Source organism: Echinops telfairi, unplaced genomic scaffold (genome assembly GCF_000313985.2).
Source record: "Echinops telfairi isolate 266 unplaced genomic scaffold, ASM31398v2 ScPeMD7_7424;HRSCAF=8462, whole genome shotgun sequence".
In the NCBI taxonomy this organism is placed as follows: Eukaryota; Metazoa; Chordata; class Mammalia; order Afrosoricida; family Tenrecidae; genus Echinops; species Echinops telfairi.
In genome coordinates this window covers 46897878-46912841 of record NW_022111324.1, presented here as the reverse complement: position 1 = coordinate 46912841, position 14964 = coordinate 46897878, and the positions used below count along the sequence as shown (strand labels likewise).

At 61.2% G+C, this 14964-nt stretch overlaps 1 protein-coding gene across 1 annotated transcript in view; it reads right to left on the bottom strand.

Annotated features, from left to right (window-relative positions):
* Positions 1 to 2392: 2392 nt before the first annotated feature.
* LOC101662412 (receptor-type tyrosine-protein phosphatase V-like) overlaps positions 2393 to 14964 on the bottom strand; it is a 20697-nt gene continuing 8125 nt past the window's right edge. The window contains exons 11-34 of the mRNA XM_045298179.1: positions 14760 to 14957; positions 14349 to 14615; positions 13765 to 14046; positions 11864 to 12004; positions 11387 to 11597; positions 10888 to 10955; positions 9114 to 9240; positions 8953 to 9000; positions 8395 to 8488; positions 8208 to 8298; positions 8026 to 8102; positions 6858 to 6992; positions 6111 to 6233; positions 5394 to 5554; positions 5135 to 5270; positions 4689 to 4756; positions 4440 to 4596; positions 4046 to 4124; positions 3884 to 3960; positions 3602 to 3730; positions 3391 to 3501; positions 3146 to 3309; positions 2796 to 2931; positions 2393 to 2597 (exon numbers count right to left, since the gene is read on the bottom strand). Of these exons, the coding sequence (XP_045154114.1) occupies positions 2538 to 2597; positions 2796 to 2931; positions 3146 to 3309; positions 3391 to 3501; positions 3602 to 3730; positions 3884 to 3960; positions 4046 to 4124; positions 4440 to 4596; positions 4689 to 4756; positions 5135 to 5270; positions 5394 to 5554; positions 6111 to 6233; positions 6858 to 6992; positions 8026 to 8102; positions 8208 to 8298; positions 8395 to 8488; positions 8953 to 9000; positions 9114 to 9240; positions 10888 to 10955; positions 11387 to 11597; positions 11864 to 12004; positions 13765 to 14046; positions 14349 to 14615; positions 14760 to 14957 (3140 nt within the window). The 3' untranslated portion in view covers positions 2393 to 2537. The remainder of the gene's footprint in view (positions 2598 to 2795; positions 2932 to 3145; positions 3310 to 3390; positions 3502 to 3601; positions 3731 to 3883; positions 3961 to 4045; positions 4125 to 4439; positions 4597 to 4688; positions 4757 to 5134; positions 5271 to 5393; positions 5555 to 6110; positions 6234 to 6857; positions 6993 to 8025; positions 8103 to 8207; positions 8299 to 8394; positions 8489 to 8952; positions 9001 to 9113; positions 9241 to 10887; positions 10956 to 11386; positions 11598 to 11863; positions 12005 to 13764; positions 14047 to 14348; positions 14616 to 14759; positions 14958 to 14964) is intronic.

Below are 14964 nucleotides of genomic sequence, written 5' to 3'. Positions count from 1 at the left end.
CCGCCCTGCGGGCTCTGCTTGGCGGCTGCAGCGGGAGCGCAGGGACGCTGCAGTCAGAGAGGGGCAGGCATTGTTGAGTGATCTTCGTTATTCAGTTTCACAGGCTGGGCTTGGCAAGGGAGGGAGACACAGGAGGAGGAGTCAAGGAAACTTGCAGCGCTGCGCCTCGCTCTCCTGCCCTCCTTCCTTCCTTCGGAGCTGGCAGCAATTCCATGCAGGAAAGAAGAAGAAGAAGAAGAAGACATGGAAGAAAAAGCAAATAGCCAAAGAGAGCAGAGGTCAGCTTGTCAAGGACCTGCACTTGTATGGAAAGTGTCCCGGGTTCTGAGCCCTCTTGCCCTTGAGGACAAGCAAGGAGTCCCGTGGGAGCTGGAGGAGACCCTTTGGCAGAATACTTAGTGCTCCTTTAATGCTCACCCCCCATTCCCACCCACCCCCTGTACTGCATCTAACATGTGAGGAGTCTGAGACGCTGAGAGGGAAGTGACCTGTCCAAGGCAAGGGCACACAGCAGACCTGGGCCTCAGGGACAGCGCTCTTCCCTCCTCTCCTCGGCTGAGGGCAGGAAGGCAGAGGGGCAGGAGGGGTGTGTGAAAGCAGCCAGGCCCTGCAAGTTTCCCCTACAGGTTGGGAATTGGGTGGGGGGGCGCAATAAGAAGTAGCCATTTCCATGAGGAGACATGCCCTAGTACCAGAGAACTAGAACTGGGTGTGGCTGTCCATCCACTGAGTGTCCGCTGTTCACTGCCTCGGTCAGGTTTAAGTCCCTGGGATCACCTTGATTCTGGCCCCTGGGACCCAAAGCCCAGGCACTGCCCAGCTGGTTGTCAACGGATGCTGAAAGCCCACTGGTTGGCGCCACCTGGGGGCTCAGTGCTGCAAGTTCACCAACACCCAAGTTGGAATCCCAGAGCCTGGTGCAGGCAGCCAGCCCCAGGGCCTTAGGGGCTTCACTCCTCAGACCGGACTGCACTGCCTTCAGGTAGCCTTCTGCCTTCTTTGGCCTCTCATTCTGAGCGTTCTGAGCCCAGTTCTGGTGCAGAGATGGGGCAGCCCCGGCGGTGGGTTTCCCTCCTCCCACTTTAGCCCTCCCTCCCCCTGATCCAGCCAGAGGGGACACCAGAAGCCTGGGACCCCAGAGGCAATCAGACTTCCTTTCAGCCCACACTGTCAGGCCACTCTTGCCAGTCCCGTTGTCCTAGGGTCCCGGGCGGGGAGGGGGGTGGAAGCAAACAGCCAGAGATGCTCTGAAGGTGGAATGAGCCTCCTGGGGCCCCAGAGAGACCTGCCCACGGGAACCTCCCTGGCCTGTGGCAGACGCTGCTTCTCTGCCGGCTTTAAACCCACTTCCTGTCCAGGGCCTTCTATTTCCCTCTCAGCTCCACCTGCCTTTCTGCTCCCACTCAGCTCCTTGGCTCCCCCCCTCTCCACCTGTTTGCTGCTACACTGTGTGGGGCTCAGGCTGATGGGACCTGGTCAGCATGTCCACCTGGACGGTTCAGAGCTAAGTCTCCAGCCGATCCACTGGAAGGTCATTGTGGGGATGACCCCACTCTGATGAACATGGTGTATGAAGATGAGTCCGGCATTCAGCTTGGGGTGGGGCGAGGTGGGGGGCTCTGAGCCTAACCCCAATCAGGAAAAGCTGCTGTTTGCATGGAAAGCCCCCTAGTCCCCTTCTCCAACCAGGCCCTGGGAAGTGTGAGCTCAGGACCAGTGTGAGTTCCCTCCCTCTTCTGCTCTGGCCAGATGTGTCCCTGGGGGGACAGAACCTGCCGTCTGACCAGGAGGCCATCCGCCATCGTGTCAGCTTGTGTGGCAAAGCCCTAAAGTGTGGGGGACAGACTGTGTCCCCCCAGAGCCTCACTCACAGACCTTTTGCTCCTCCAGGCTGTGCCCTTCCCACCCTCTGCTGGGCTCTCCTGTGGCGTGGAGAAGGAGGGTGAGGGAGCAACCTTGCCTGAGCAATGGGGAGCAGTGAGCCTTGGCAGTGCTCCCTCCCGGAGAAGTCGCAGGCCCTGGCTGGGGGGTCGCCGCCGTGAAGGACTGTGGCTGGAATCAAAGGCGGCAAGGGAGTGGGTTGGGGGGTGGGGTTGGCGGCAGGCAGGGAGTGGCAGCCAGGCAGCGGCAGCCTCAATCAGGGAGACTGTGGCTTAGCACATAAGACGCCTGAGGTGGAAAGGCTAAGATCTGAGGGGCCTGGGGAAATGGAGGAAAGTGGATAGGGGGCCTGGCGGGGGGAGGGGGGCGCAACAGCAGTCAGGCTGCAGTCAGCTGGTCAGCCAGGTCCCCAGACTCCATGGTCCTTGTATTGAGGCCCGTGTTCCTCAAGTCTTTGAGGCCCTTTCTTTCCTCCTGGGAGGATGGGTGACAGAACACACTCGGCTTCGCACTTGGCCACGTGTCTTTATTCCCCACTCTGCCCTTTCCAGCCAGGGGCCCTCTGGGAGAAGTGGGCGTCAGTGGGCATGCAGGGTCCACACTGCCCAGCAGGGGACATCAATCTGTTCCTCAGCTGTGCGGTGACCGGTGCCGACTCAAGGATGCTTGTCCCCCAGAGCGCGGTTCAGACAGTTGTAGAAGTAGATATACTGCTCCTGGGGTGGGGGTGAAGGTGGCATGAGAAGGCAGTGTGAGAAGCCAATTGCTTCCCTGGAGGCCCAGGGTTCTACCCGATCTGGGGTGTAGAGTGGCCCACAGCGCCACCTGGTGGCCAGGCAAACCGTGTGGCCAAGAGGTGTCCTGGAGCTGTAACTCCACCCTCCCTCCCTCAACTGTGCCCTGGGGCCTCTCACCAGCGTTGGCGTCATAAGGCTGCAGGCCTGTGACTGCTGCAGGGCCACGTTAAAGACGTCCACGATGCACTCAGCTGCAGCCTGCTGCAGCAAGCGCTCCATGGCCAGGAAAAGGCCCAGCTGGGCCACGCCTTTGCTGCAATGGCTCAGAGTCAGAGGGCCGCTTTGGATGGGGAGAGGTGGGGTGTCCAAGCAGGTGGGAGCCCCTTTGGTGGTCAGCCTGGGCCTCAACAGGGGTCTGTTTCTCCAAGATCCCCTCAAGGCTGGGGAGGTTGTACCCTTTGACCCACATTGCAAGCCCAGCTCAGAGAGGAAAGGGTGCTGGCACCCTTTGCCCATGCCCCTGGCACCTGGAGTGGCTTAGCAGCGTCCCCTGCTTCCTGCTCTTGCCCTGGGCGCAGCACTCATCCACGGCGGCCAGGAAGGGCAGCAGGGTGGTGAAGGGCAGCTCACACCCTGGCTGCCAGGGCGGAAACTGCAGCTGCTGCACCTGCCGCTCCTTCCTGCTCTCCCCCTGTGGGCAAAGCCCGTAAGCATTGGTGCCTGGGACACAGGGGGCAGCCCAGTCTCCCCATTCCCTCGGCCCAGTACCTACATGTGTGACTCTGAGGAGGGTGCAGGGCCAGCCCAGGGTGCTGCTATCCGCCACCCATTGCACCGTCACCACAGCCGTCACAATGGGATGCCTCTCCGTTGGCCAGAATTCCTGGGGGCCGGGAGTGGGGGTCCCGAGTCGGCTCCGGAGCTCCACCCTGGACCCCTAAGCCTCCTATCCTGTCCCTTCTCCTCACCTCGAGCCCCCTCACCTGCTTCTGCGCTTCGGGCGGGCACAAGGAGACCAGCACATGGGCCCCGTGCTCCCACACCAGCTCCCAGAGCTCCTCTGGGCCCGTGGGACCCGTCACCACCATGTGGTCTCGGCCAGAAGGCCCACCCTGCGGGGCACAGCTCGTTGGCTTGAGAGACTGTGGGCATTCCCTGCCCAGCCCACAGCTTGAGGCCCCTTGGTAACCCCAGCCCCGGACAGGGTCAGCCCCATGGGGTGGGCGAGGAGAAGCAAAAAGGCTGCTAAGCCAGCCTCCTCTCACGGGAAAGAGCCAGGCTTCAAGCATCTCGTCATGGGAGCCCTCTGCCAGAGGAGGAAAGTGCCCTTCAGAGCGGTCATCTGTGGGAAGACAGGGAGGCTGCACCAGATGCCCCTGGCCTGTGCCTGCCCTCCACACCCCCAAGCACCGCCGGACGGCACTCACAAGAGACGCTGCGGCGCTGCTCACAGCCAGGAGGGGGTGTCGAAGAGCTAGCCTCTTCCTCGATGGCTTGGAGCAGGAGCTGCATTGGAGAGAGGGGCATGGAGGCTGAGCTGAAAAAGGACCACCCTCACTGCCGTCGAGCGGTGCCCACTCACAGCCATCCTGTGGGGCAGGGCAGAACTGCCCCCGTGGGTTTCCGAGACTGTAACTCTTTACGGGAGCAGGAAGCCCCGTCTTGCTCCTGCAGAGCAGCTGGTAGTTTCTAACTACTAGCCTTGTGGCTCTCACAGTCCGATGTGTAACCACTATGCGACCAGGGCTCCTTAGAGGCTAGGCGGAGGCCACAGAAGTGGCAGCCTGGCAGGGGAAAGCTGTCCTCTGTCCCAAAGCGTACCTCGTACTCCTGCAAGAAGCCAGCATTGGCATCGGCCGCCCTTGTGACGCAGGCCTGTGTGAAATTCTTGACGGAGATGGGCCTGCACCTGGGTGAGGGGTGCAGAGGGGAGAAGGCAGCCCAGCTTCCCCAGCTCCCGCTCCTGGTCTTCTCAGGCCTGCAGGGGGGACAGGAGTGGGAGTCTGGGTTTGGGAGGGCACAGGGTAGCCACGCCCCCTCCCACGAGGGCCTGAGAGAGGGTTGTCTTACTCTGAGGTGTCCGAGGGTCCTTCCAGAATCTTGTTCAGGAGGCAGCTGTGCAGGAAGATGTACTGGCTCTGGCAGGGGGGCAGGGTAGCCACTGAGGAAGCAGAGAGGCTTGACAGCCGCCAGCCCCACCCCCTGCAAGCCACTGGGGGGTTGGGGTGGACGGGGGACAGGGTATGGCGGGTGCCACCTGGGGACCCTCCCTCTGCTGTTCTACAATGTCAGAGCGGGTGGGAACTTGCTCCACCTCACCTTCTACAGAAAGGGAACCGGAAGTCCGCATGGATTGGTGACCTGTGTGACCCCCACCTCAGGGTCCTCTGTGTGTGAGCCCTCCCCCATGAGCTCTTTGCCTGGTTCCCTTACCCTCCCTCCCCCCTCCAGCAGCCAGCCACTTCCCACCCTCCTCCTGTGTTCCGGCTGCCCAGCCCAGCTGCGGTGGTGCTCACTGGGGTTTGGATCATGAGGGGTCGGTGCAGCCGGAGCGCATACACAGTGTTGAACACGTCCACCACCTGTTCCTGCTCCAGCTGCTGCAGCAGCCTCATCAGGGCCACGAAGGTGCCCGTCCGGCCCACTCCCGCGCTGCGGGAACAAGGCCCGGGAAACTGAACGGGGACAGGGCTACCAGTGTCCCCCCCAAAGCCTCATCCCTGCCACCACCTCCTCTAGCCCAAGTCCAGGCAGCAGGCCTCCCACCTGACTCACCTGCAGTGCACCAGGGTGGGCCCAAAGCCCTGGGTGGCCCGGGCCTGCTCCCGAACCAGCTCCACAAAAGTGAGCAGAGAGCTGGGGGCCTCGGGGATGCTGTGGTCAGGCCAGGTGGTGAACTGCAGCTGCTTCACCCTCCGCTGGCGATGCTCAGACGCCTGCATCCAGGAAGCAGGGGTGGGCAGGGGGCCCTGCTGCTCCTACGGATTGCCCACTGGCCCCAGCCCAGAAAGCATTCTGGGGACGACCCTGCCCTACCCACTGATGCTCCCCAAGGGGAGTGTCTGGCTCCCCTCTCCTCTCCACCAGGATGGCTCCAAGCCCATGGGTCCTCTTCTATCATGAGGGTGCCCAGGCAGATGGGTGATTCTGGCCCCGGACTCCTGCCCCAGGAGGCCCCACTGGAGAAGCAGCGGGGCACCGGGGTGGTGGGGTGAAGGGAGACCTGTGCTGAGGGAGGGCAGGGCCCTCCCGTCTTGCCCCGGCTACCCTGGATTCCTGGGCTGCCTTGGCCACCCCCTTCACCCGCTAAGTGCCTCATTCACACTCCCAACCCCAGCTGCCCAAGGGAGTCGGGAGCCCTGGGTAGTGCCAAGTGCCTGGGGTCCACAGGAAGGTGGTTCTGGGGACCCAGGAAATGAGGCCCCCTTCTTGGGGTTCTTAGTGCTATGGCACCCCTGCCCCCCGCTCTGCTCGCCTCCCTGGGACACACACATGCTGCAACCGGAACTCGCGCTTGGTCCACTCATCCTCTGGCTCTTCGACCAGGAGGTAGACGGTGATGTGACCCAGAGTGATGGGGGTGGAGTCAGCTGGCCAGTAATGCTCACACAGCACCTGGGCCCAGACAGTGGACAGGGCAGAGGCTGAGCACCAGCCCGCCCCCAAACAACTCACCCAGCCCTCCCACCAGCCTTCTGGTCCCTGCTACCTGGCCAGACATTCTTCTCTGTCATGAACTCCACACTGAAGCACCAGGACCCCAGACCTCTCCTACAGCCTCTGGGGCTCTGACTGAGCTCCAGGCTCCTTAGTAAAACAGGGAGCAAAACAGGGTGGCCCTAATCTAATGGCTCTCAGGCTGGAGGACAAACACTCCCCATGGTCACCACTCCGTCTCAGGAGTGGGCACGGAGACCCATCCACTGGGCTCGGTGAAGGCAAGGGTGCCCAAGACTCCTCCCCTCCATGCCGCCCTGAGTCAGTCCTCACGCCCATGCCCCAGCCTCTCCGGGCCCTCTCTCTGGACAAGAACGAGCAGACACAAGAAGCAGCAGGGGCGCTTGGAGATGGAGCCAGCTTCTCACTTCTCACACCCCACTGCCTCCCAATGCTGATGAGGGCAGGGGTGTGTGTGGGTGGGAGTGGGATTAGCCTTCACCTGGCCGGCCTCACCGCAGTTAGTCCTGCCAGGGAGACGTGCGCCCCTGCTGGCCGCCCGGGCCCCGGCAGTGTGCTCACCCGCCCGTTCTCCATGCCCACAGTCAGCATGACGATGGTGTGGACCTGCTGCTCCCACACCAGCCGCCAGAAGTCCTCCAGGGTTCTCTTGAGGGGCCCCTGGGTGGCAATGAATTCCTGCGGGTGGGTGTAACCCTGGCGTGTGGGCGGCAGAGGACAGGAACATGTCAACCGGTGAGCCCTGGGTCCCCTGGGCCCTCCCAAGCACCCTGAGGTGCATCCACCCCCTCAGGAGTGAGGACTCGCTGGGCACGCCGATACGTGTGCAAGCGTGTGAACACGTGTGTGCAGCGAGCAAGCAAACCTGGGTCCTTCAGAGATACCACCCCCACCTCCCCCATGGGCCGCCGTATGAGCAAGCAGAAAGAAACACACAGACCCAAGGAGCCTCCTAGCCTACCCTCCTCGCCCACCCCAGAGGGACCTTCCAGAAGCCAAGCTCTGTATTCCCCCATGCTCAAACCTCTGCCCTGGCTCCCCATGGCCACCCAACAAACCCCCAAGCCTCAAGTCCAACAGCCCCCAGGGTCCCTGGCCGGGGCGGACGTGTGTCCGGTCAGGCTCTTTCTGCAGCCGGAATGTCCCTCCTACCTGTCTCGTTCCCACACATGCACAGTCTGTCCGTCCTTCCAGACCTGACGGATCATGTGCTATTCCTTCTAGAAACCCCTGCTTCTGGGGGTGCCAACTGCCTCTCCTGCCCTGCGCCCTGAACCCCGGGCTGGTTCCTGTATTACAACACCGTCACACACACACACCACGTGTCCTCCCCTGGGGCCAAGGGAAACCTCAAAGCCAGCCCGGCCTCCCGCAGCCCATGACAGGGCCTGACGTACACATACAGCCTGGGTGCTCGTCAGTCGACGGGCTCACGGCAATGTCATGTATGTCAGAGCAGAACACGCTCCATCGCTTTTCAGGGGCTGGCTTTTCAGAAGTAGATCGCCAGGCCTGTCTGCTGAGGTGCCTCTGGGTAGACTCAAACCACTGACCTTTCAGATAGCAGCTGAGCCCCAATGTCTCTACACCCTGCTGGGTGGGCCGAAGGAACCTGAGCGGTGCCCCTCACCCCCATCACGCATGTCCACCTAGAGCTTGGGTAGAAGTGCGCCTGCCCCAGCCTGCCTCCCAAGCAGATGCACCCACAGACACCGCGGGCGGCCCTTACAGGGATAAAGTTGGCATTGATGTAGTCGGAGTGGGGCTCTCCCTCCAGCTGGGTCAGCCTGACCCGAGAGTGGTCATCTGCAGAAGATGAAGGTGGTGTCTTCAGTGCCTGGCACCAGCCCCACCCACTCCCCATGCCAAGCCCTGCCCTCTGCCCCTGCCCCTCTCCTGCCCTTAGCTCACAGGGCAGCACGTGCGGGTAGCGGTTCTTGGTGGCGTTAGCTGGGTGCTCGGCCTCTAGTCTGGGCTGTTCCCTGCCCACCTCCTTCAGCTCCTGCAGAGATTGGGGGTGGGCAGTGGTGGCTGGAGCAGGCCCCTCCCCCTCTCTGGACACGGCAGGTGTGAGACTGCACAGGGGCCGATGCCTCACCTCAAATTCCTGGAAAAAAGCCTGGTGAGCACGTGCACTCTTGGCCTCATAGCTCTGCTGGAAGCTCTGCATGGGGACTGGCCGGTGGGTCCGCCTGGGAGGAGTGGGGAGTGGGGCTGGATGGGCAGCAATGGGCCTCTGTCCTTACAGGAGTGAGAACACAGGGCCAGGCACCAGGCCCTGGCTGGGGATCTACACGCAGGTCTAGCAAGTTCAGCTACGCAAGAGGGCCACCGGTAAGGGGGGACCGCTGGGGCCTCGGGTCTGCATGGGAGTGGTAGAGGAGCCCCTCACCTCCACCCCGGGGGTCTGGAACAGGACGTCCCCCAGGGGCAGACAGCAGGCCTCACAGAGGAGAGAGAGCATGACAGACAGACAGATGGACAAATAGAAGCCAGTGGTCAATCCGGGATGGAGGTAGAGAAGGAGGCAGAATGGGCCCAGAGGAGACCCCTCCCCAAAGATGGCTAAGGAGGAAGAGCAGGTAGGGGGGCTTGGCAGTGTCGCCTGGGTCCCCCCAAGATCAGCCTCTCGCCAGCACCCCAGAGCAGTACTCACCGCAGGTTATACATGGTCAGCTCTTGGGGAAACTGATTCTTTTCGGCCCTGCATAGGGAGAGGAGGGGTGTGGGAGGCAGCCCTTGGGGCACCGCCTGCCCCCGCCCCCTGCCCCCTGCCCCCCAGTCTCCTGCAGAGCCCTAGCCGGGTCTCCCACTCACCTCTGCCCTCTCACTCGCAGCCAGCTCAGCAGCCCCAGCATGGCACAGACCACGAGGATACAGCTCGCCGTGATGCCCACCACCACAGGGAGGGGCACTGCTGCCCTTGAAACACGGGCCCGGGGCTCTGGAGGGGCAAGGGAAGAAGGAGCATATGGCAGCCTTGCCCCCACCCTGCCACTGCACACCATCCTCCCCAGGTGTGGGACCCTGGGGCAGAGAAGACAGCGACCTCTTCCCCAGGAGTCCCAGCGGCCACGCTAAGGGCCGAAATTGCTGTAGGGGTGGGGGTGAGGGCGTATGGAACATGCTGGGCAGGCACTGACAACCCCCAGCAAGCCCTCCCTCCCTGGCACCTTAAAGGAGAGTCAGAGGCAGGGGCCAGCCTCCTGAGTGGCCCTGTCCAACAACAGAGTCCTGAGTGGCAGGCACGGATGAGCGTGCCATAGCTAGCCAAAAGGTTGGTGGGTTGAACCCTTGTAGAGGCGCCTTGGAAGAAAGCCCTGGTGACCTGTTTCTGAAGGGCCTGCAGAGCAGTTCAGCTCACACGCAGGGCACCGGGGGTCACGCTGGCCGGCCGGCAGCTAACAAGCCCCCTGTTCAAGAACACTGCAGCCTCTAGCCCGCTGTGGCCACTGAGCACCTGGTATGTGGCCAATCCAAACTGAGGTGCGCTCACAGTGTTGATCTATTGACACTTAGGGCAGGTGTATATAAACACACACACACACATATGCCACCAAGTCACTTCCAACTTAAAGCGACCCTACAGGTAGGGCTTCCCAAGCTTTGTCCGTCTTTACAGCAGCAGACAGCCTCATCTTTCTTTCAAGGATGGACTGGTGGGTTTGAACTGCCCATCTATGGGTAGCAGGCCCATGCTTACCCAAAGTTTAAATATTTAAGGAGAAAAACGAATGTGAAAGATATCATTCGCTTAAAAGTAAAAGGATCACACGACTCATCTAAGAACTAAGAAACCCTGTGGATTTCTGAGACTGTCACTCTGGATGAGAGCAGAAAGCCTCTTCTTTCTCCCTGGGCGCAGCTGGGGGGTTTGAACCGCTCAGGTTATGGTCAGCAGGCGAGTATGTCGTCAACCATGCCACCAGGGATCCTAATGATTTCAATATCTTGGTTTACATAAAATATGCTTTCAAAATCAATTTCAACTGTTTCATTTACTTTTTTTAATGTGACTATACGCTAAAGATAAACTCACCATCATGGAGGCGATGCCGGTTCCCGGTGACCCTGCAGGACAGGGTAGAACTGCCCCTGCGGGTTTCCAAGACTGTCACTCTTGACAGGAATTAAAAGTCTCCTCTTTCTCCTGAGGAGCCACGGGAGGTTTTGAACTGCTGACCTTGTGGTTAGCAGTCCAAAGTGTAACCACAATGCCACAAGGGTTCCTAGGCAACGCTAAATGCATATCCCCATCTGTGGCTGGCCGTGCGTTCGTCGTGGATCATGTTCTCTGAGAACCTGGATGGCCGTGGCGCCCAGCTGTAAGGGCCGTAAGGTGCTAGAATGCTGTGCCATCCCAGACCTTGGCAAAGAGCCTCGCGGAGGACTCTGTCTCTGCCTCCCACCAGCCTGACCCTGAAGCCAAGGGCATCGTCCTCGGGCTTCTGGGCCTCTCAGCTCCGCTGGGCAGCACGTTACTCCTGGAGTCTAACCTTAGTCCCTCCAGCTGCCGGTTGGGAGGAATCCTCCGAAGAGGAGTCCCCACACTCCTCTCCCCCTGCAGGGCCCTGCCAGGTGCCTGCCCTACCTGAGAAGGCTGAGAAGGAGATGACGGGCTCGGGAGGCCTGGACCGGGAAAAGGCGGCAACGCTGAACCTGGGCAGAGAGACGGGCCTTGGTGGGCAGGCGAAGGGGGCCGCAGCTCCCAGGAGACAGAGAGCAGCAGACACACAACAGAGCTTCCTGCCTCTCGTTAGAGGCTGGACATTGAGCTACCCGGACCCCAAGACCAAGACTCCCCCAGCGTTCTCCCATCCTCCCTGCCCAGTGCTGAAAGCAAGTATACGAGGGCGCCCTAGAAATAGATGGCCGAGCGTCACTGCGCTGGCTCATACAAGCTGAAAGAGAGCCCACGCTCCCCACTTTCCTTTTGAAGTGTTCTCCTCTTTGTCCTGCCCACCAGGACGCCCAATCAAAATGACTCTTTATGGCACGTTCGTCCAGTTCTTTAGTAGAAAGAGTCGTAAGCAGCCTATTAAAACCTGCAGCCACTGCTCATGCTGCCTGCCTCCAGCCGCAGCCCTCACCTATACGGGGCACCCGTCTTGAGTTGCCCGTTACAGATCTCCTGGGTCTGGCCACAGTCTTCTGTACCGATGGGCACCGACCAGGACACCGGCACAGCCCAGGGCCCCGGGTAGAAGGGGTTGGGGAGCAGGACGGCCAGGTAGGACTCCTGCCCCCCATAGTAGTGGTCATACCACGTGCAGTTGATGGCTTCCCGGGGCGGCTGGACCACTGGGAAAGGGGGTAGGGGGAGACAGACAGGATCAGCAGAGGCCCAAGGCCTCTCTCTCCCCCAGCTGCAGCAAGGTGGGCCCGTGTCTCTGACACACTCCCCCCTACACAACCCAGCATGTGCTATATCCAGGAGAGAACCCTGGGTCTCCCTGCTTCTACCGCCCACGATGGAATCTGGTCTTTAGTCCCTGGGCCCCCTCTCCTGCCCCGGACCAGGTAGCAGCCTGGTCCCCACACACCCCGTTCCAGAGGCCAGAACTCACATGACATGTTGGTGGTTGCAATGACGCCATACCACTGGATCAGCCCGTCGCCATCACCAAACATGGCCCGTGGGATCACCACACCCATCTCCAGCTCAGGCTCCAGCTCAGGCGCCTCGGCTAACTCGGGGGGCTGCCAGACTAGAGAGGGAGTGGAGGAGAGCAGGGACCTCATTAGGTATCCATGGCCTGCCTTCTGAGGGAGGGGCCAGCCTGTGTTTCCCTGGAGCCCCGGACAGGGGCGAACACACAGTGGGCCCTCTGCGAGTGGCCGGTGGATACAATCGAATCAGAGGGTGGCAGCTCCTAGGCATCCCAGCATGGCACCCACTTCCATATCTAGGAAGGCAGGGGCACAGGGATCAAAGCTCCTTTGGGGTGACCAGGGTTGGGAAGCATGGGGAATGGCGGGGCTGCGTAGCTTGGGGACCCTCAGCTTCCAGTGAGGGCGACGGAATAGGTGGGGAGGGGATAGTGGTTCCACAAGATGAGCACAGCTGACGTCACTGGACTGGACGTGTACACAGTGTTGACATGGCAACGGTCTGTTCCGTAGGGGAGGGCAAGTCAAGTAGTACTGCTACCGAATCACAGAAGCCCATTCTCAACAGGACTGTCAAAATGGGAAGCTAGTGTCCCTCAGCAGGTCTCCATGGAGGGCTGCGCACGTCTCAAGGCTGAGCTGCCTCCTTTCCCCCAAAGATGTCTGTGCCCTTTGATTGACACCACGTCAAATGGCAGCTTGGGTGTCCTCCAGGCACTCAGGCTGTGCTCCTTTAAAATGCCAGGAGCCCTGGTGACAGAGTGGCTGTGCATTAAGCTGATACCCCCAAGGTCGGCAGTTCAAAACCACCAGCCGCTCTGTAGGAAAAAAGACAAGGCTTTCTACTCCCGTAAAGAGTTTGGTTTTTTTAAAAGTCACGTCTTCCATCGAGTCAATGCCGGCTCATGGACTGTAGACGCATGCACTCAGTGGCAGGCTAGAGCAGCCCCTGTGAGTTCCCGAGACTGTAACTTCCCATGGGAGTAGAAAGCCCCTTTTGCTCCCGAGGAGCTGGGGACCTTGCAGACTGCGGTCCAGCATGCAACCACGAGGCTGTTTGTCCAGGGCTCCTGGCAGAGCGTCACAGTCTCAGAAGCCCCAGGGGCAGCTCTATGCTGCCCTACACGGCTATGGAGAGTCAGAGTGGGCTCGATGGCGGTGGGCTTGCATTTGGGGGACAGAGCGACTTCTGAAGGGGCAAGACTAAGGTCCGAGGGAGGACGGGGTGAAGTTCCCCACTGACATTCTCGTCGGAGATGCTCGCCCTTGTTTTCCTCCCAGCATGAGCAGGTGCACCGTTGTGATGAGAAGAACATAAAAATTCCCCAGGACACATGTCCCGGCTTTTGTTTTTCTTCTCATTGACGCCATATGCAGTGCCGTGAACACATCTTCATACAAAGCCACGGCGGCTACTCTGCGTCCGTGAGAAGAAGGCTCACCAGGATGCCTTGGGCATCCACAAACCTGTCCTCATTGCCTTCTGAGCTGACCTCTCTGCCAGGAATTTAACTGGTCGGGCAGATCCCCTCGCGGGACCCTCTTAAAGGCAAGAGAGTGAGACAGGTGTGACGGAGAGGCCTGTCTGAAGACTCTGCTCCTGCCAGTTTTGTGTGGAGTAAACTTGGGCCTGTGGGAGGGAGCTGGGACCCTGGTAGCAAAGCACCCTGCCTTGCCCTGGTCCTGACATGCCCTTGCCCTCCTGGGTGCTCATTTCCTCCTGCTGCACAGGAGTCACTGCCTCCAGATCAGGCCAGTGGACAAGGTTGGGAGCCGGGGCGTGAGGACTCCAGGTGGGCAGTGGTGGAAGGGGCCTGAGGGCACAGAGGTGGCACCCGGGACATTGGAAAGTGCCTACCCTCAGCAGAGGTGGTGCACACCAGGGTGACCGCCCGGCTCCACAGCCCGTTGCGAGCCAGAGCAGTGAGGCTTAGGCGGTAGGAAGTGCCAGGCACCAGGCCGCTCAGCTGCACTGCATCCCCAGAGGTGTTGGCTCGAAAGATGAGGCGGGCGTGCCCTCCGGCTGTCAGCTGCTCCGCCACCACAAGGCAGGTGCCCACGTCACCGGGGGGCACCGTCCAGTTGAGGGTCAGGTGGGTGGCCTCAGGCTGGCACTGCACATCCTCCACGGGGCCAGGCTCTGTGGGAGTCCAGGTCTCTGCTTTGTGTGGGGGTCAGATGCAACATCCCCACTTTGGAAGGGACCTGGACCAGGGTCTCCCCAAACCATCAGGTGGAAGGGACTTGGCATGTGTGCCCACCAAGGGGGGTCTGGGCACCCGGGCAGGGAAGCACCTTCTCCTTTGTATGTCCCTGCCCTGCAGCAGGTGGCTTTATCACCCACCGGGGGTGGGGGTGGGGGACAGAGTAGCCAGTGCCGCCAACTGGATGGGGGCCTGTTTCTCAGGGCACCCCCGTCTGCCCCAGTAGATGCCAACCTACCAACGGGTAATACCACGGAGTGAGTGGAGGCCTGGAGTGGGCCCGCCTGGCACAGCACGGACAGGGAGAGGTTGCGTCCGGGTGTGAGGCCCCTGAGGATGAGGTGGGCTTGGCCAAGCACCAGGGGCTCCTCCCAGGTGAGGTACCCAGCCTCTGAGAGCCGGGCATGGCACTGCCCCTGCCCTAGGGCGCCGCTGGCCCAGGCCAGGTTGACCACCGCACTGCCTGCCTGCATGGAGACCAACAGCTCGTTGGGCAAGAGCGGGGCTGTGGAGTGAAGGGGAGAGGTCAGGCTGGTCAGAGGCCAGGCACGCCACCCAAAGCCCTTGGCGGGGATGGAGGGGGGATGAAGGTGCCATGGGAGGGAGAGCCCAGGGGTTGGGAAAGCAGCCTGTCCCCACCCCTACTTACAGGTCCAGCCGGAGACGTTGGCTGCCACGGCCTGGAGGGGCCCAGCCTTGGAGACCACCTCCACCTCGTACTTCGTGCCCGGAGTCAAGGCCAGAAAGCTGGTGCTGTCTATCTCCGGGCCCGTGGTGCTGCTGCCCACCCAGACGCCCGCCTGGTACAGAGTCACCTGGTAGCTGTCCCGGCCCCCAGGAGCATGGGCCCAGGA